The sequence below is a fragment of the Oncorhynchus clarkii genome, chromosome 23 (genome assembly GCF_045791955.1).
Source record: "Oncorhynchus clarkii lewisi isolate Uvic-CL-2024 chromosome 23, UVic_Ocla_1.0, whole genome shotgun sequence".
Taxonomy (NCBI): Eukaryota; Metazoa; Chordata; class Actinopteri; order Salmoniformes; family Salmonidae; genus Oncorhynchus; species Oncorhynchus clarkii.
In genome coordinates, this window is record NC_092169.1 from 52319884 (window position 1) to 52341253 (window position 21370).

General features: G+C 43.0%; 1 protein-coding gene across 1 annotated transcript in view; it reads right to left on the bottom strand.

Annotated features, from left to right (window-relative positions):
- Positions 1-998: 998 nt before the first annotated feature.
- Positions 999-21370, bottom strand: part of LOC139381580 (butyrophilin subfamily 1 member A1-like) — a 56157-nt gene continuing 35785 nt past the window's right edge. Inside the window, exons 8-9 of the mRNA XM_071125223.1 lie at positions 2515-2541; positions 999-1899 (exon numbers count right to left, since the gene is read on the bottom strand). Of these exons, the coding sequence (XP_070981324.1) occupies positions 1370-1899; positions 2515-2541 (557 nt within the window). The 3' untranslated portion in view covers positions 999-1369. The remainder of the gene's footprint in view (positions 1900-2514; positions 2542-21370) is intronic.

Below are 21370 nucleotides of genomic sequence, written 5' to 3' on the forward strand. Positions count from 1 at the left end.
AACAGCAGAGTCCCAACAGCAGAGTCCCATCAGCAGAGTCCCAACAGCACAGTCCCATCAGCAGAGTCCCAACAGCAGAGTCCCAACAGCAGAGTCCCATCAGCAGAGTCCCATCAGCAGAGTCCCATCAGCAGAGTCCCATCAGCAGAGTCCCAACAGCACAGTCCCATCAGCAGAGTCCCAACAGCAGAGTCCCAACAGCAGAGTCCCAACAGCAGAGTCCCATCAGCACAGTCCCAACAGCACAGTCCCATCAGCAGAGTCCCAACAGCACAGTCCCATCAGCAGAGTCCCAACAGCAGAGTCCCAACAGCAGAGTCCCAACAGCAGAGTCCCAACAGCACAGTCCCATCAGCAGAGTCCCATCAGCAGAGTCCCATCAGCAGAGTCCCATCAGCAGAGTCCCAACAGCAGAGTCCCAACAGCAGAGTCCCAACAGCAGAGTCCCATCAGCAGAGTCCCATCAGCAGAGTCCCATCAGCAGAGTCCCATCAGCAGAGTCCCATCAGCAGAGTCCCATCAGCAGAGTCCCAACAGCAGAGTCCCAACAGCAGAGTCCCAACAGCAGAGTCCCATCAGCAGAGTCCCATCAGCAGAGTCCCATCAGCAGAGTCCCAACAGCAGAGTCCCAACAGCAGAGTCCCAACAGCAGAGTCCCATCAGCAGAGTCCCATCAGCAGAGTCCCATCAGCAGAGTCCCATCAGCAGAGTCCCATCAGCAGAGTCCCAACAGCAGAGTCCCAACAGCAGAGTCCCATCAGCAGTCCCAACAGCAGAGTCCCATCAGCAGAGTCCCAACAGCAGAGTCCCATCAGCAGAGTCCCAACACCTTACTATCAGCGGAGCCATGTCTGGCAGTGAAACAGTTCATTCATGGGGCGGCAGGGTAGCCTAGTGGTTAGAGCGTTGGACTAGTAACCGAAAGGTTGCAAGTTCAAACCCCTGAGCTGACAAGGTACATCTGTCATTCTGCACCTGAACAGGCAGTTAACCCACTGTTCCTAGGCTGTCATTGGAAATAAGAATTAGTTCTTAACTGACTTGCCTAGTTAAATAAAAGGTTTAAAAAAAAATCAGCCTCATTTACTGCCTTCTTAAAAAATATTGCTCACTTGGCTGACTTGTTTAAACAAATGTGGTTTCTACTGACAATTGAGATGTACAAACTATGGCATAAGGGAATGAGGAGCGGATAAGAGACAATAAATAATTTCGATTAAGACATAAATGAGCGAGCTAGGACAGACGTTGTCAATATAACTACTTGTTCAGCACTTTAAAAAAAATTATATACAGTATATTTACTGCACATTAGTAGAGTAACAAGCATTTCACAAATAACAGTTGCACCTTGTTTGATTTAAAACAGTCAGTCAGTGGCATCCACAGGACAGACGACCAGTGGAATACTATCTGAACCACCAGGGTTGAAGAATGGATAGAGTTTCTCAGTGAAGGTGCAGTCAGTGAAAGAGTAGATATGAGACCTGTCCTCCACATTGTAGAAGGAGACCTGACCCTTCTCATAATCCACAAACACCCCCACTTTCTGGGGCCCCTCTCTCGGGGTGAAGGTGACAGGGGAATCTGCATTAGCTGTGCACTCTCCATCCTTCAGCTCCACAGTCCAGTATCCATTATTAGGCATTGGTATAAAACTCTCATTCCTATTGATGGACTGTATGACCACCCCCAAAGTCCACTCAGTCTTCCCCTCCACCTTCACCTCATAGTAGAACTTCCCTGAGAAGCCCACATTTCCCAGGACACAGGACCAATTTGTAAACCTCTTCCCGTTGTCAGAGAGAACCTGATCTAGTTCTCCATGTCTCACTTGTTTCCCGTCATCAGACAGGATAAGTTTACAATGTGCAGTATCAGGGTCTAGAGTCACATCCACTGTGGAGAGAAACATACACTATGGTAAACACAATGACATCAACACCAGTGGTATAATATACTATGCTAAACACGATGACATAATGACATCATCATCAGTGGTATAATACACTATGGTAAACACAATGACATCATGACATCAACATCAGTGGTATAATACACTATGGTAAACACAATGACATCATGACATCAACATCAGTGGTATAATACACTATGGTAAACACAATGACAACATCACTGGTTATAAAACACTATGGTAAACACAATGACATCATGACATCAACATCAGTGGTATAATACACTATGGTAAACACAATGAAATCGTGACATCACTGGTTTAAAACACTATGGTAAACACGATGACATCAACATCAGTGATATAATACACTATGGTAAACACAATGACATCATGACATCAACATCAGTGGTATAATACACTATGATAAACACGATGCCATAATGACATCATCATCAGTGGTATAATACACTATAGTAAACCCAATGACATCACTACTATTATTCTGTAAGTAAATCCTAGACACTCTATTTGGTATATTATGTTACGTTTCATATGGTATGTATTAATTTGTGGATGTCACAGAGTATAAAACACACCTGCATGTCTTCTGATGGTTTCAAAATCTGAAATATAGAGTAAGAGACTGTTGGTTATGAAAATGAGCAACATACTGATGGATATCACAAACAACTGTAAGTGCACATTTGTGTTGTTTAACCCAGACCTCAAACTATGAAGACCTATAATAATTTGAATCTTAGTGAACATATGGGGAGAAACACTGGCATATCTGACACCCCATACAGTGCCAGGAAGGTGGGGAGACCAAGAGCCCATTTGTTATACAGTATACGCACAGTATATATAATAAATCATTTTGACAGGAACCCTCCATAAATTCATTCATAAACCTTTTTCTTTTCCATATGTGATAGGAAGCTAAATGTGGTTTTTTTGGCTACAGGAATGTGACTGAAGAAGTGAAAAAGTGAAAAAGAAACTGATTGATAGTTTGATGGGATAGTCAGGGATGGTAGAAACAGCTTGAGTTGCCGTAGCAACATCATTGAAACTGCGCAGAAGGGAGTTGTACTTCAAATACAGCAGTTCAGTAACATCAATAATTAACTAATATTTGTTTTATTTAACTTCTATTTAACTATGCAATTCAGTTAAGAAACAAATTCTTATTTTACAATGAGGGCCTACCCCGGCCAAAACCTCCCCTAACCCGGACGACGCTAGGCCAACTGTGTGCCGCCCTATGGGACTCCCCATCACAGCCAGTTGGGATACAGCCCGGGATCAAACCATGTAGTGACGCCTCTAGCACTGAGATGCAGTGCCTTAGACCGCTGCGTCACTCGGGAGCCCACAAGCTGACAGTTCCCGAAAACAGGCACTAGAATTAGTTTACATGACTTATTTGTTTATGTTTACATGACTTCTTTGTTTATGATTACATGACTTCTTTGTTTATGTTTACATGACTTCTTTGTTTATGTTTACATGACTTCTTTGTTTATGTTTACATGACTTCTTTGTTTATGTTTACATGACTTCTTTGTTTGATTTCCCACCGTTTTATAAGTCAGAAGACCATCCAGACCTTACTAGGACCATGTCAACATCCTCAGTAAAATAAACGTGTATTTGCCTCCCTCTGGTGGTAGAAAGTATCACTACATCCATTTATTTTACTTCACTGCAATGTTACTTCAAAGGGGCAGTCCTTGGAAAAACATTTTTTAATTCATAGTTCTTTATTAAACATTTTATTCTAGGCGTTCACTGCCAAATGTTTTTTTTTAAATCAGCCGTGCAATGATGGGCTGCTCCTTCACACAACAACTCCTTTGGCAGAGGTCCCCTAAAATGCTACTTTAATAAACTACAGATTTCAGCAGACAAAGAAAGGCAACACAATTACACAGGACAAACAGGTTCACGGTAAGAGTTTAATAATTTACAAGTATCGACTGATAGGGACTGATCGTCGGAGGTACAGTCCACAGCCACTCATCACAACTCAACTCCATTGACTAAGCTAACATTTATAAGCCATCATATACAGTAGGTAACAAAGCCTTAATACTTACCCAGCTGAGAAGTCAGGATTTCTACAGATAAACAGATACATATAGTCAATTAGACACATCAATGGTGTCCAAGGGGGAATCAACATGTGTTAGCTAACTCTCCAGTCTACACTCTAAAAATAAAAGGTATGATCTTTTAGGATAATATAAGGTTTAAAAAACAAACAAAAAAACCTTACGGTTAATTTAAGAACTCTGCCATCAGGTCGTATTTTATTTTGTGTATTTTACCCCTTTTTCTTCCCAGTTGGTAGTTACAGTCTAGTCTCATCGCTGCAACTCCCGTACGGACTCGGGAGAGGCAAAGGTCATTTTTTCCGTTTCTTCCGAAACACAACCCAACCAAATCACACTGCTTCTTGACACAATGCCCACTTAACCAGGAAGCCAGCCGAACCAATGTGTCGGAGGAACCACCGTACAGCTAGCGACGGTGTCAGCGTGCACTGCGCCCGTCTCGCCACAGGAGTCGCTGGTATGCGATGGGACAAGGACATCCCTGCCGGCCAAACCCTCCCCTACCCGGACGATGCTGGGCCCCATTGGTCTCCCGGTCGCGGCCAGCTGCGACAGTGCCTGGACTCAAACCCAGAATCTCTAGCGGCACAGCTAGCCTGATGTAGTGCCTTAGATCACTGCGCCACTTGGGAGGCCCGTCAGTTCATTTTGAACCTTTGTAGACTTAAGGGGTGCTTTGAAGAACCTTTTCAAAAGAGGGGTTTCGTTTTGGAACCAGTAAGTGAGTAAAGGGCACTCGTGTGTATAATTCAAATTGAGAACATTGGCATTATGGGTTAGCTAGGACTCAGGTAAGGCGTTACAATACAGTTTTTTAATCACTATTACATGAACTAAGAAACCTTCTACTATATACTCTTTTGTTTTCTAGCCTATGAAATTACCTGTTGTTACACTATAGAAGCGTTGGATTCCCTGTTTTGTGGTTACTTTGGAAGCGCGTCTGATGGCGACATCACATGACTGGATTACGAATTGCCGTTATATTTGACAAAAAAACGTTGTTGAACGGAACACTGACTAAAGGTTTATGAGCGTGATCACTCATCAGACCGGAGGTAAAGAGGCGAACATTTCATCTGACCAAGATAAAACTAGTGGCGCTCCTCAACTGTAAATGAATGTGTTAGAAGTGACTTATGCTATTGAAGCTCTGTGACTGTTTGATTTGCGCTTTTCACTGTGAATAAAGGGGAGAAAATTGTGGTTGTTCTTCCGTTTTGGTTCTGCTCTATGTGTTGGATGAATTTGTGAAACTTGTAAGCTTGGAATCGATCGCTTGTGGAGCTTGGAATCGATCGCTCGTGGAGCTTGGAATCGATCGCTCGTGGAGCTTGGAATCGATCGCTCGTGGAGCTTGGAATCGATCGCTCGTGGAGCTTGGAATCGATCGCTCGTGGAGCTTGGAATCGATCGCTCGTGGAGCTTGGAATCGATCGCTCGTGGAGCTTGGAATCGATCGCTCGTGGAGCTTGGAATCGATCGCTCGTGGAGCTTGGAATCGATCGCTCGTGGAGCTTGGAATCGATCGCTCGTGGAGCTTGGAATCGTGTGTGTCTTTTGTTCTTGGATTTGCGCGCTGAATTGAGAACTCTTTGTGGAGCGACGAAAAGCAGATGCTTTGCTGATTGGCTGCTGTGTCCGAGTTGTGATGATGTAGTTTTTGGCTCATTCATTAACCTATGCCGTGCTAAAATGTGTTCATACCGTGCTGATGGTTGCAAATCAATGGAATTGAATGGGATTTGATGTTCAGTGCTCTTAACTGCCCTTACAATGGATCCAATTGAAACTCTGCAAAAGTTAAAATGATCGAGAAGTGCTAAGTTGGGTGCACTTACTAAAAGAGAAATGAGATCACACAACTTATGGGAGATGATGGAAATGTTGAAATCTTTGCTGACACAAAGATTTCTCAAAGTTGGTTAAGTTGTTGCATGATCTCAATGAGTCCATAAAGGCTTTGTTATCTGCTGAGAAGGCAACAAAGTATCAGGTTGAACGGTATTGCCCAAACGCAGCAACACTGGATAGTTTTGCAACCATTTTGGACACATGGATGGAAGAAGCACAGTAATAAACAATGGCTAAAAAAAAACTGATGAGGAGGTCCAGCCAAGTTTCTCCAATGTCTCATCAGAACATGTAAATAGATCACAACACAGCAGGCACTCAGGACAATCCATCACGTCTTCTACCAGGCTCTATTTGAAGGCTGAAAGGGAATCCTTACTGGTTAAAGCTGAAGCATTGAAAAGTAAACAAGCACTGGAGAAACAGGAGGCTCAACTCAAGGCACAAAAGAAAGGTTTGGAGCTTGAAGCTGAAATATTGGCTAACAGTGCTGAGATGAATGTATTCCATGAGTATGAAGCCACTCAAGGAATGGGAAACAAATCAGATGATTTAATGAACGATACCTGAATGCAATGGGAAGGCCTTATAGACTTCTGATGGAACGGAACCAGCACTGACATTTCCTCTCTTACAGTCCAGCAAATCCCCAGGAGACGATGGCTTTCCAGCAGGGTTTTATAAGGAGTTAAAGGATTTGCTTATTCCTCTCTAGATGGATGTTCTAAATTTAGCTGCTGAGACACAGAGCCTGCCGGACTCCTTTTCCATGGCTATTATAACAGTTATACATAAAAAAAAGAAAGATCCTCTACAATTCTCTTCCTGTAGGCCGATCTCGCTCCTCAATGCCAACTATAAATCGATTTCTAAGGCGATGGCTAATAGATAAGGACAATATTTGCCGAACCTGATTAACACCGATCAAACAGGCTTTATACAGAAAAGATCCTCCACCAATAATTTGTGCAGGTTATTCAACGTAATTCACATGGCCAGTGTGAGGAGTATAGCAGTATCTCTTGACGCTGAAAAGGCCTTTGATTGGCTGGAGTGGCCATACCTATTCAAGGTCCTTGCTAAATTTAACTTTGGTCCTTCTTTGTCAACTGGGTTAAGACTTTATACCATAAACGGCACGCCAATATCACCACGAATGCTATGATGTCAGCCACATTCCCACTCTTTAGAGGTAGTAGACAGGGCTGTTCACTTTCCCCACTCCTTTTTGTGCTAGCCATAGAACCCCTGGTGGAGGCCATAAGAACGGATCCTGGCATAAAAGGCTTTCAGGTGGGCCAGATAACGCACAAGATGTAATTGTTTGCAGACAACATTATTTTGTTCATCTGACCCGACCGGATCCCTCTCAAAACTACAGACGCTTATGGGTACATACAGCTCTATATCAGGTTACAAAGACAATATGGACAAAAGTTAAATACTTCCACTGACTCGTTTAACTATAGCATATGTGAATGAACAGGTCCCTTCAGATGGTTCAAATATCTAGGAATCACAATTGATAATGACTTAAGAAACTTGTACAAGCTTAACTACTCTGTCTTGGTTTAAAAGGTGGTGGATGACTTGAATAGATGGAGAGATCCGCCTCTTCCATTCTTTTGGAGAACAAAACTCTGCCATGGCATGTAATTCGTAACTTATTTGATCTAAAACCAGACTTGTCACCCAAAGAAACCCTGTCGCAAAACAAACTCCTGCCAATGATCTTGGATAGCAACATTGTTCAGCATTGGCATGAGTATGGAATGAGGAATTTTGGAAAGTGTTATATAGATGGGGTACTTATGTCATTTGAGCAACTGAAAGAGAAATATCAGTTATCCAATAATAATTTACTTTGTTATTTACAGTTAAGAAACTTTCTCAGAAGCATTCTTGGAGATATGACTTTACCAAATCTATCAACTACTGAACAACTACTCCATGATAATCATGACACAAAAATATTTATATCCAGAGTGTACTCATTGCAAATGCAATAATGCCAAAAAACAGATGTTTAAGTCAAGAGAGCGATGGGAATCCGATTTGAATTCTACAATTGATGAGGGTCTATGGTCAGACCTATGCCAAGATAGTGTGTCAGCAGCCATCAACTCTAGATACAGACTTCTACATTACAACATCCTCCACCAACTCTCTGACACTTCAGAGATGTAACCCTGGAATATCAGAAATGTGTTTTAGATGTGGAACAACAGAATGCACTTTTTTTGCATTGTACTTGGCAGTAAACTAAATTACAAGCCTTCTGACATGATGTTTGTTACACCCTGGCCTTTATTATGGAGGTCCCTTTCCCACTTGACCCTGAAATATGCCTTCTGGGTAACTTCACAAATGTGAATTTGAGGAATAACTTCAACATCAAATTGACAGAAAATCGCCTTTGCCCCTGCAAGAAAATGTGTTGCATTGACATGGAAATCAGATTCCCCTCTCCCAATTACAAGATGGCTCTCTGAAACGAATACGTGTATTCCTTTGGAGAAGAGTACATTTGCATTAAGAAAATTTCAACTACTTTGTGAAAATATGGCAACCCTTCCTGGACTATATGTAAACACTTCCATTGGGGTTGGTGGATGTGAGCTTGTAGATCGATGTAGCTATTGTCTCTCTGTAATGTACTGTTTGAATTGCTTTGTGTCTATGTTGGTCTCTCTTGTCATTTGTCTTATTTAGTCATTATTATTATTACTATTCTAATTTATTTTGTAATTTTTCATTGTTTTAATAAATGTTTTATTACCTTTTGAATTACCTTTTGTCATAGTTCTTACTCTTGCTGCATTGTACTGTTCTGTTGTTGAATAACAATAATCAAATAATAAAACACTATCAACAACCAGGAAGTCATGAGTACCTTTGTTGTCTCTGGCTTGGAGATAAGCAACCTTGATGACAGCAGTGTTGTTGAAATCCTTGCAGTTTTCACACAGAAGGAAATCCCAGTAACTAAGAAGAACATTCCTACCAGTGGCAGCTGGTGGTAGAAGCTATAGGAGGATGGGCTCATTGTAATGGCTGGAGTGAAATCAATGGAATGGAGTTAAACATGAGGTTTTCCATGTGGTTTCCACAAGCAATAACAACTGCTTAATATGTGAATGGCACCAATAAAATTCAATTTTATATGATTGATGTTTAACCTTTCTGATCTCCCCATCCCGGATCCGGGTTCGTGAATACAGACTCAAGCTCATTACCATAACGCAACGTTAACTATTCATGAAAATCGCAAATGAAATGAAATAAATATGCTAGCTCTCAAGCTTAGCCTTTTGTTAACAACACTGTCATCTCAGATTTTCAAAATATGCTTCTCAACCATTGCAAAACAAGCATTTGTGTAACAGTATTGATGGCTAACGTAGCATTTAGCATTAACATTCAGCTGGCAACATTTACACAAAAAAACAGAAAAGCATTCAAAAAAATCATTTACCTTTGAAGAACTTCAGATGTTTTCAATGAGGAGACTCTCAGATAGCAAATGTTCAGTTTTTCCTGAAAGATTATTTGTTTAGGACAAATCGCTCCGTTTTCTGCGTCACGTTTAGCTATGAAAAAAACCCTGTATCCAGGATTGTGTAAATCTATCAGCAAGCTCATTAGCATAACACAACGTTAACTATTTATGAAAATCGCAAATGAAATGAAATAAATATGCCATCTCTCAAGCTTAGCCTTTTGTAAACAACACTGTCATCTCAGATTTTCAAAATATGCTTCTCAACCATAGGAAAACAATAATTTGTGTAAAAGTAGCTAGCTAGAGTTAGCATTTCGCGTTAGCATTTAGCGTTAGCATTAGCGTTAGCATCCAGCACGCAACATTAACAAAAACATAAAAGCCTTCAAATAAAATCATTTACCTTTGAAGAACTTCTGATGTTTTCAATGAGGATACTCTCAGTTAGATAGCAGATGCTCAGTTTTTCCAAAAAGATTCCTTGTGTATTAGAAATAGCTCCGTTTTATACATCACATTTGGCCACCAAAAAAAATCCATAAATTCAGTCCTCAAAACGCAAACTTTTTTCCAAATTAACTCCATAATATCGACTGAAAACATGGCAAACGTTGTTTAGAATCAATCATCAAGGTGTTTTTCACATATCTCTTCATTGATACATCGTTCTTGGACACATGCTTTCTCCCCTGAATCAAATGGTAAAGTGGAAGCAGCTGGCAATTGCGCACCGAATTCGACGCAGGACACCAGGCGGACACTTGGGAAATGTAGTCTCTTATGGTCAATCTTCCAATGATATGCCTACAAATACGTCACAATGCTGCTAAGACCTTGGGCGAACGACAGAAAGTGTAGGCTCATTCGTTGCGCAATCACAGCCATATAAGGAGAGAATGGAAAACAGAGCTTCAGAAATTCTGCTAATTCCTGGGTGATGCATCATCTTGGTTTCGCCTGTAGAATGAGTTCTGGGGCACTTACAGACAAAATCTTTGCAGATTCTGAAACTTCAGAGTGTTTTCTTTCCAAAACTGTCAAGAATATGCATAGTCGAGCATCTTTTCGTGACAAAATATCGCGCTTAAAACGGGAACGTTTTTTATCCAAAAATGAAATAGCGCCCCTAGAGCTCTAAGAGGTTTAATACCGTTCCATTTATTCCACTACAGGCATTACAATGAGCCTGTCCTCTTATAGCTCCTAACATCAGCCTCCACCAATTCCTAACCAGACAGATGTGAACATATGACCATATTTTTAAAAGGTGCCTCTCAAGCAGATTGATTCTGATGTTGTATTGTATTGCTGACAAACATACCTCAGGCCATTGAGCCATGGATGGTCATAAACAGCCAAGGAAATGGCCCATACGCTGTGAAAACCACTCTGGACTGGATTGTGAATGGGATTCTAAGAAAGGGGAATGTCTCCACCTATGGGCGGTTTCACGTAATGTCATACAGAATCTCTGCTGTAGAGCTGGAAGAGCTGCTGCAGCAAAAGGTCCAGCATGATTTCCCAGAGCACCACCATGAGGAGCAGCTTGAAATATCAAGAGAAGAGCATCGCTTTATGGAGCGTGTCAGACAAGCTAGTGGATGTCCACTATAGGATATGCCTCCCACTGAGGAATGAGGATGCTGAATTTCCCAACAACTGCTGTGAGGCAGTGCATCGTGCTCTCAACCTGAAACAGAAAGAATCCCTGGTCCTGTAAGGACTATACCAACTTCATGGCAGACATCCTGGACAAAGGCTTTGCAGTGATGGAGCCAATAGACTTACAGAACGACAGCAGCAAGATATTTTGGTATATTCCTCACCAGAGAGTATATCATCCTAAGAAGCACAGTCTGAGGGTGGTATTAGACTGTGGAGCCACCTAACAAGAGACATCACTGAATGCTCAGCTTCTACAGGGTCCAGACATGACAAACCATATCATTGGTGTTTTGTCCAGATTCCACCAAGAGCCTGTTGCCTTCTTGACAGATACTGAAGTCATGTTCCACCAGGTGAGAGTTCCAGAGCAGGACACAGACCTGAGATTTCTCTGGATTTTCTCTGAACTTACTCAGGACAGCACGTCCTTGTGTTCTAAACGAGGCTTTAGACTGAACAAATAGATCAGTCAAGTTGTTGCCGCTATTCCTGAAGAGGAGAAAGCAAAGGAGATAAAGGATCTGGACTGGGATCAGAACATGCTACCAGTAGAAAGAGCCCTTGAGGTACAATGGTGCATTGAATCAGACTCAATAAAGTTACAAATATCCATTCAGGACAGACCACTTACCAGAAGAGGCATTCTATCTATGCTGGGCTCTGTTTACGACCCGCACAGTTAACTAGGCCAATAACTCGCTAACTAGCAAAGAATATAAACAAAATGTGTCCACACTCTGATCTGCACTGATCTGAAAAGCACATTCACTGGTGGGTGATTGAAAGGTTTTCAGGTACTTTCGGAAGATGGGCAGGAACTCTGCTGTCCTAGCTTCAGAGGCAGCTGGTTCCACCATTGGGATGCCAGGACAGAGAAGAGCGTGGACTGGACTGAGCGGGAGGGCCAAGAGACCAGAGGTGGCAAAACGGAGTGCTCGGATTGGGGTGTAGGGTTTGCTCATAACCTGAAGGTAGGGAGGGGCAGTTCCTATTGCTGCTACATAGGCAAGCACCATGATCTTGTAGTGGATGCAGGATTTGACTGGAAGCCATTGGAGTGTGCAGAGGAGCGGGTTGACATGGGAGAACTTGGGAAGGTTGAAAAACAGGTGGGCTGTAGCATTCTAAATAAGTTGCATGGGTTTCATGGCACAAGCAGAGAGCCCAGTCAACAGAGATTTCTATTAGTCAAGGCGGGAGATGACAAGTGCCTGGATTAGGACCTGTGCCACTTCCTGTGTGAGGTATGGTCGTATGGATGTTGTAGAGCGGGAATCTGCAGGAGCGAGTCACTGCTTTGATGTTTTACAGAGAACGACAGGGTGCTTCACGTCAAGGTTCTTTGCACTCTGGGAGGGCGACAATGTGGAGTTGTCAATTGTGATGGAGAGGTGTGAGGATATGACGGAGCCAAGTGACTTGGTGTATAGAGAGAAGAGGAACTAGAACAGAACCCTGGGAGACACCCCATTAGTGCGAGAACATGGTGCAGACACAAATCCTCTCCACTGATGGTTCCCAGTGTCGAAGGCGTTGGATAGATCTAGGAGGATGAGAAATGATGAGAGAGAGTCCACTTTGGCATTGCGGAGTGCCTCCATTACATAAAGAAGAGCAGTCTCGGTTGAGTGACCAGTCTTGAAGCATGACTGGTTAGGGTCAAGAATATTGTTCTGAGAGTGATAACGAGAGAGGTAATCAGAGATAGCACGCTCAATTGTTTTGGGGAAAAAAGAAAGGGATACAGGTCTATATATTGACATCAGATGAGTCAAGTGTTGGTTTCTCAACAGTTTTCCATGTGTATCAAGAATGGTCCAACACCAAAGGATATCCAGCCAACTTGACACATCTGTGGGAAGTATTGGAGTCAACATGGAAAAGCATCCCTTTCGACACCTTGTAGAGTCCATGCCCTAACGAATTGAGGCAAACTCAATATTAGGAAAGTGTTCCTAATGGTTTGTACCCTCAGCGTATGTCAGACTTGTTCTGGAAGAGGTGGACTAAAGAGTATCTTCCTGAGTTGCAGGAGCAACAAAAATTAACAAGAGAAGAAACTTTGTCCTTGGGGATACGGTTCTCATCAGTATGATTCACAGTCCCCAGGGCCAGAACAGAGGCTGGGAAATGCAGAGTATTAAATTAAGCCATGATTACATCACAGGAAGTTTGTGGCACCTTAATTGGGGAGAACAGGCTCATGGTAAAAGCTGGAGCAGAATAAGTGAAATGATATCAAATACATCCAACACATGGATTCCAGTTGTTTGTTGACAGTCCATTTGCTCCGTTCCAGTCATTATTATGAGCCATCGTCCCCTCAGCAGCCTCCACTGGACTACATGGAACTGTCTGCCACCCCAGTTAACTCAAGAAAACACTAAAAACAGATAAAAGAGCGTAGCAGATAAAAAAGCGTAGCAGACGTGTTTGGTCGTCCTCTTGTGTACTTTTGTATTTGTTCGTCTTTTTTGTATATATTCCAATGTTATTGTCAATCTATTCTCCATTTTAGGTCAATTATACAGTGGGGAGAACAAGTATTTTATACACTGCCGATTTTGCAGGTTTTCCTACTTACAAAGCATGTAGAGGTCTGTAATTTTTATCATAGGTACACTTCAACTGTGAGAGACAAAAATGCAGAAAATCACATTGTATGATTTTTAAGTAATTCATTTGTATTTTATTGGGTGACATAAGTATTTGATACATCAGAAAAGCAGAACTTAACATTTGGTACAGAAACCTTTTGTTTGCAATTACAGAGATCATACGTTTCCTGTAGTTCTTGACCAGGTTTACACACACTGCAGCAGGGATTTTGGCCCACTCCTCCATATAGACCTTCTCCAGATCTTTCAGGTTTCGGGGCTGTCACTGAGCAATTCGGACTATCAGCTCCCTCCAAAGATTTTCTATTGGGTTCAGGTCTGGAGACTGGCTAGGCCACTCCAGGACCTAGAGATGCTTCTTACGGAGCCACTCCTTGCCCTGGCTGTGTGTTTCGGGTCGTTGTCATGCTGGAAGACCCAGCCACGACCCATCTTCAATGCTCTTACTGAGGGAAGGAGGCTGTTGGCCAAGATCTCGCGATACATGGCCCCATCCATCCTCCCCTCAATACGGTGCAGTCGTCCTGTCCCCTTTGCAGAAACGCATCCCCAAAGAATGATGTTTCCACCTCCATGCTTCATGGTTGGGATGGGGTTCTTGGGGTTGTACTCATCCTTCTTCTTCTTCCAAACACGGCGAGTGGAGTTTAGACCAAAAAGCTCTATTTTTGTCTCATCAGACCACATGACCATCTCCCATTCCTCCTCTGGATCATCCAGATGGTCATTGGCAAACTTCAGACGGGCCTGGACATGCGCTGGATTGAGCAGGGGGACCTTGCGTGCGCTGCAGGATTTGAATCCATGATGGCGTAGTGTGTTACTAATGGTTTTCTTTGAGACTGTGGTCCCACCTCTCTTCAGGTCATTGACCAGGTCTGCCGTGTAGTTCTGGGCTGATCCCTCACCTTCCTCATGATCATTGATGCCCCACGAGGTGAGATCTTGCATGGAGCCCCAGACTGAGGGTGATTGACAGTCATCTTGAACTTCTTCCATTTTCTATTAATTGCGCCAACAGTTGTTGCCTTCTCACCAAGCTGCTTGCCTATTGTCCTATTGTCCTATTGTCCTGTAGCCCATCCCAGCCTTGTGCAGGTCTACAATTTTATCCCTGATGTCCTTACACAGCTCTCTGGTCTTGGCCATTGTGGAGAGGTTGGAGTCTGTTTGATTGAGTGTGTGGACTGGTGTCTTTTATACAGGTAACGAGTTCAAACAGGTGCAGGATATAGAGTGGAGAACAGGAGGGCTTCTTAAAGAAAAACTAACAGGTCTGTGAGAGACAGAATTGTTACTGGGTGGTAGGTGATCAAATACTTATGTCATGCAATAAAATACAAATTAATTACTTAAAAATCATACAATGTGATTTTCTATATTTTTTTTATATTTTTTTATTTAGATTCCGTCTCTCACAGTTGAAGTGTACCTATGATAAAAATTACAGACCTCTACATGCTTTGTAAGTAGGAAAACCTGCAAAATCGGCACTGTATCAAATACTTGTTCTCCTCACTGTACCTTCCAGTAACCTGCCTCACCCAATGTGATACAGAACCGATATTAATTGTAATTTTTAGACCTTATAGCAAGAACCACATAGTCATCAGAAGCTAACCAGCTAATTAGCTACAAGCTATTTAGTAATTGTGTTAGCCACTGCTAGCGGCCTTTACCTTCTGCACAGGTACCAGCCCTTTTTTTAAATATTTTTTTTTAGCCTGGATAATACTCGCCAGCCTACCAGTAACGGACTCTATCACCACTACAACGCCGGATTCCTGCCGTAATCCCTGATTAGCTTTTGTTCTCTCACCCGTTATTGTCTTAGCTAGTTCTCCAAATCAACACCTGTGATTACTGTATGCCTCACTGTATGTCTCTCTCATATGCAAATATGCATTGTATACTGTTGTTTAGGTTAGTTATCATTGTTTTAGTTTACAATGGAGCCCCTAGTTCCACGCATTATACCTCTGATACCTCCTTTGTCCCACCTCCCACACATGCGGTGACCTCCCCCATTATATCCAGCTTATCCAGAGATACAACCTCTCTTGTCATCACTTAGTGCCTGGGCTTATCTCCGCTGTACCCGCACTCCACCACACCCCTGTCTGCACATTATGCCCTGAATCTATTCTACCAGCCCAGACATCTTTGTCCCCAACGCTCTAGGCGACCAGTTTTGATAGCCTTTAGCCGTACCCTCATCCTACTCCTCCTCTGTTCCTCGGGTGATGTGGAGGTAAACCCAGGCCCTGCATGTCCCCAGGCACCCTCATTTGTTGACTTCTGTGATCGAAAAAGCCTTGGTTTCATGCATGTCAACATCAGAAGCCTCCTCCCTAAGTTTGTTTTACTCACTGCTTTAGCACACTCCGCCAACCCTGATGTCCTTGCCGTGTCTGAATCCTGGCTTAGGAAGGCCACCAACAATTCTGAGATATACAGTGCCTTGCGAAAGTATTCGGCCCCCTTGAACTTTGCGACCTTTTGCCACATTTCAGGCTTCAAACATAAAGATATAAAACTGTATTTTTTTGTGAAGAATCAACAACAAGTGGGACACAATCATGAAGTGGAACGACATTTATTGGATATTTCAAACTTTTTTAACAAATCAAAAACTGAAAAATTGGGCGTGCAAAATTATTCAGCCCCCTTAAGTTAATACTTTGTAGCGCCACCTTTTGCTGCGATTACAGCTGTAAGTCGCTTGGGGTATGTCTCTATCAGTTTTGCACATCGAGAGACTGAAATGTTTTCCCATTTCTCCCTGCAAAACAGCTTGAGCTCAGTGAGGTTGGATGGAGAGCATTTGTGAACAGCAGTTTTCAGTTCTTTCCACAGATTCTCGATTGGATTCAGGTCTGGACTTTGACTTGGCCATTTATATCTTTATGTTTGAAGCCTGAAATGTGGCAAAAGGTCGCAAAGTTCAAGGGGGCCGAATACTTTCGCAAGGCACTGTACATACCCAGCTACAACATTTTCCATCAAGATAGAACTGCCAAAGGGGGAGGAGTTGCAATCTACTGCAGAGATAGGCTGCAAAGTTCTGTCATACTTTCCAGGTCTATACCCAAACAGTTTGAACTTCTAATTTGAAAAATTAACCTCTCCAGAAATAAGTCTCTCAGTGTTGCCGCCTGCTATCAACCCCCCTCTGCTCCCAGCTGTGCCCTGGACACCATTTGTGAATTGATCGCCCCCCATCTAGCTTCAGAGTTTGTTCTGTTAGGTGACTAAAACTGGGATATGCTTAACACCCCGGCAGTCCTACAATCTAAGCTAGATGCCCTCAATCTCACACAAATCACCAAGGAACCCACCAGGTACAACCCTAAATCCGTAAATATGGGCACCCTTATAGACATTATGCTGACCAACTTGCCCTCCAAATACACCTCCGCTGTTTTCAATCAGGATCTCAGCGATCACTGCCTCATTACCTGTATCCGCTATGGGTCCGCGGTCAAACGACCACCCCTCATCACTGTCAAACTCTCCTTAAAACACTTCTGTGAGCAGACTTTTCTAATCGAGGATGCCTGGTCATTCTTTAAAAGTAATTTCCTCACCATCTTAGATAAGCATGCCCCGTTCAAAAAATGCAGAACGAAGAACAGATAAAGTCCTTGGTTCACTCCAGACCTGACTGCCCTTGACCAGCACAAAAACATCCTGTGGCAGACTGCCATAGCATTGAATAGTGGCCACGATATGCAACTGTTCAGGGAAGTCAGGAACCAATATACGCAGTCAGTCAGGAAAGCAAAGGCTTAATTTTTTATCTAGCAGATATTCACATCCTGTAGCTCTAACTCCAAAAAGTCTTGGGACACTGTAAAGTCCATGGAAAACAAGAGCACCTCCTCTCAGCTGCCCACTGCACTGAGGCTAGGTAACACGGTCACCACTGGTAAATCCATGATAATCGAACATTTCAATAAGCATTTCTCAATGGCTGGCCTGCCTTCTTCCTGGCTACTCCAACCCAGGCCAACAGCTAACAGCTCCCCCCCCCCCCCCCCCCCCCCCCCCCCTGCAACTACTCGCCCAAGCCTCCCCAGCTTCTCCTTCACCCGTATCCGGACAGCTGACGTTCTGAAAGAGTTGCAAAACCTGGACCCGTACAAATCAGCTGGGCTAGACAATCTGGACCCTCTCCTTCTAAAACTGTCCGCCACCATTGTTGCAACCCCTATTATCAGCCTGTTCAATCTCACTTTCATATCATCTGAGATTCCCAAGGATTGGAAAGCTGCCGCGGTCATCCCCCTCTTCAAAGGGGGTGACACCCTAGACCCAAACTGTTACAGACCTATATCCATCCTGCCCTGCCTATCTAAAGTCTTCGAAAGCCAAGTTAACAAACAGATCACTGACCAATTTAAATCCCACCGTACCTTCTCCGCTGTGCAATCCGGCTTCCGAGCCGGTCACGGGTGCACCTCAGCCATGCTCAAGGTACTAAACAATATCAAAACCACCATTGATAAAAGACAGTACTGTGCAGCCGTCGTCATCGACCTGGCCAAAGCTTTCGACTCTGTCAATCACCGTATTCTTATTCGGCAGACTCAATAGCCTTGGTTTTTAATGACTGCCTCGCCTGGTTCACCAACTACTTTGCAGACAGAGTTCTGTGTGTCAAATCGGAGGGCATGTTGTCCGGACCTCTGGGGGTACCACAGGGTTCAATTCTCGGGCCGACTCTTTTCTCTCTATATATCAAAGACGTTGCTCTTGCTGCGGGCAATTCCCTGATCCACCTCCACGCAGATGACACCATTCTGTATACTTCTGGCCCTTCCTTGGACACTGTGCTAACTAACCTCCAAATGAGCTTCAATGCCATACAACACTCCTTCCGTGGCCTCCAATTGCTCTTAAACGCTAGTAAAACCAAATGCATGCATATCAACCGTTCGCTGCCCGCACGCGCCCGCCGACTAGCATCACCACCCTGGACGGTTCCAACCTAGAATATTTGGACAACTGTAAATACCTCGGTGTCTGGCTAAACTGTAAACTCTCCTTCCAGACTCATATTAAACATCTCCAATCCAAAATCAAATCTAGAATCGGCTTTCTATTTCGCAACAAAGCCTCCTTCACTCCTGCCGCCAAACTTCCCCTAGTAAAACTGACTATCCTACCGATCCTCGACTTCGGCGATGTCATCTACAAAATAGCTTCCAACATTACTCAGCAAACTGGATACAGTCTATCACAGTGCCATCCGTTTTGTTACTGTTGTAGTTATTGTTACATATAGAGACAGATATGACACTATTGAGCAAAGATAGGTATACATTAGACCACAAACAGAAAGCGGACAGGAAACCAAAGATTAAACAGACGTAAGTGTAATGGCTGAAGCCATACGTGCCTTAAAGTGCATAAGGGCTTATGGCAAAGAGGAGGAGGTGACACTTAAATACATGCTCTATTATGGAAAGAGCAGGACACCATTATAAAGATTAGATAGAGAGGAACAAACATAAGTGCAACGATCCTCCACGACATTACCAAATCACCTTATACCACCCACCACTGCGACCTGTATGCTCTAGTCGGCTGGCCCTCGCTACATATTCGTCACCAGACCCACTGGCTCCAGGTCATCAATAAGTCTATGCTAGATAAAGCTCCGCCTTATTTCAGTTCACTGGTCACGATAACAACACCCACCCATTGCACATGTTCCAACAGGTATATCTCACTGATCATCCCCAAAGCCAACACCTCATTTGGTCGCCTTTCCTTCCAGTTGTCTGCTGCCAGTGACTGGAACAAATTGCAAAAATCGCTGAAGTTGGAGACTTTTATTTCCCTCACCAACTTTAAACATCAACTATCTGAGCAGCTAACCGATCACTGCAGCTGTACATAGTCTATCTGTAAATAGCCCACCCAATCTACCTAACTCAACCCCATACTGTTTTATTTACTTTTCTGCTCTTTTGCACACCAGTATCTCTACTTGCACATCATCATCTGCTCATTTATCACTCCAGTGTTAATCTGCTAAATTGTAATTATTTGCTCCTATGGCCTATTTATTGCCTACCTCCTCATGCCTTTTGCACACACTGTATGTAGACTTTATTTTTTCTAATGTGTCATTGACTTGTTTGTGTTATTGGCTTGTTTGTTGTTTACTCCATGTGTAACTCTGTGTTGTTGTCTGTGTCACACTGCTTTGCTTTATTTTGGCCAGGTTGCAGTTGCAAATGAGAACTTGTTCTCAACTAGTGTACCTGGTTAAATAAAGGTGTTCTCAACTAGCCTACCTGGTTAAATAAAGGTGTTCTCAACTAGCCTACCTGGTTAAATAAAGGTGTTCTCAACTAGCCTACCTGGTTAAATAAAGGTGTTCTCAACTAGTCTACCTGGTTAAATAAAGGTGTTCTCAACTAGCCTACCTGGTTAAATAAAGGTGTTCTCAACTAGCCTACCTGGTTAAATAAAGGTGTTCTCAACTGGCCTACCTGGTTAAATAAAGGTGTTCTCAACTAGCCTACCTGGTTAAATAAAGGTGTTCTCAACTGGCCTCCCTGGTTAAATAAAGGTGTTCTCAACTAGCCTACCTGGTTAAATAAAGGTGTTCTCAACTAGCCTACCTGGTTAAATAAAGGTGTTCTCAACTAGTCTACCTGGTTAAATAAAGGTGTTCTCAACTAGCCTACCTGGTTAAATAAAGGTGTTCTCAACTAGCCTACCTGGTTAAATAAAGGTGTTCTCAACTAGTCTACCTGGTTAAATAAAGGTGTTCTCAACTAGCCTACCTGGTTAAATAAAGGTGTTCTCAACTAGTCTACCTGGTTAAATAAAGGTGTTCTCAACTAGCCTACCTGGTTAAATAAAGGTGTTCTCAACTAGTCTACCTGGTTAAATAAAGGTGTTCTCAACTAGCCTACCTGGTTAAATAAAGGTGTTCTCAACTAGCCTACCTGGTTAAAAAATAAAACATCTTGCAGCACAACGGGGGACTGTGAAGAGACAGACATTTTTATTTGTTTTGTATTGTATTTTATAGTGTTATGTAAAGTATGGATTTTATTGTTGTTTTTTGTTTTGAGTTTGGAACCCTGGAAGAGAAGCCGTTGCCTTGGCAAAATAGTAAATACAGCTAGGACTCAGGTATGGAGTTACCATACATTATGGGTCAGCTAGGACTCAGGTATGGAGTTACCATACATTATGGGTCAGCTATGACTCAGGTATGGAGTTACCATACATTATGGGTCAGCTAGGACTCAGGTACGGAGTTACCATACATTATGGGTCAGCTAGGACTCAGTTATTGGAGTTACCATACATTATGGGTCAGCTAGGACTCAGGTATTGGAGTTACCATACATTATGGGTCAGCTAGGACTCAGGTATGGAGTCACCTTACATTATGGGTCAGCTAGGACTCAGGTATGGAGTTACCATACATTATTGGTCAGCTAGGACTCAGGTATGGAGTTACCATACATTATGTGTCAGCTAGGACTCAGGTATTGGAGTTACCATACATTATGGGTCAGCTAGGACTCAGCTATTGGAGTTACCATACATCAAGGTTCAGCTAGGACTCAGGTATTGGAGTTACCATACATTATGGGTCAGCTAGGACTCAGGTATGGAGTTACCATACATTATGGGTCAGCTAGGACTCAGGTATGGAGTTACCATA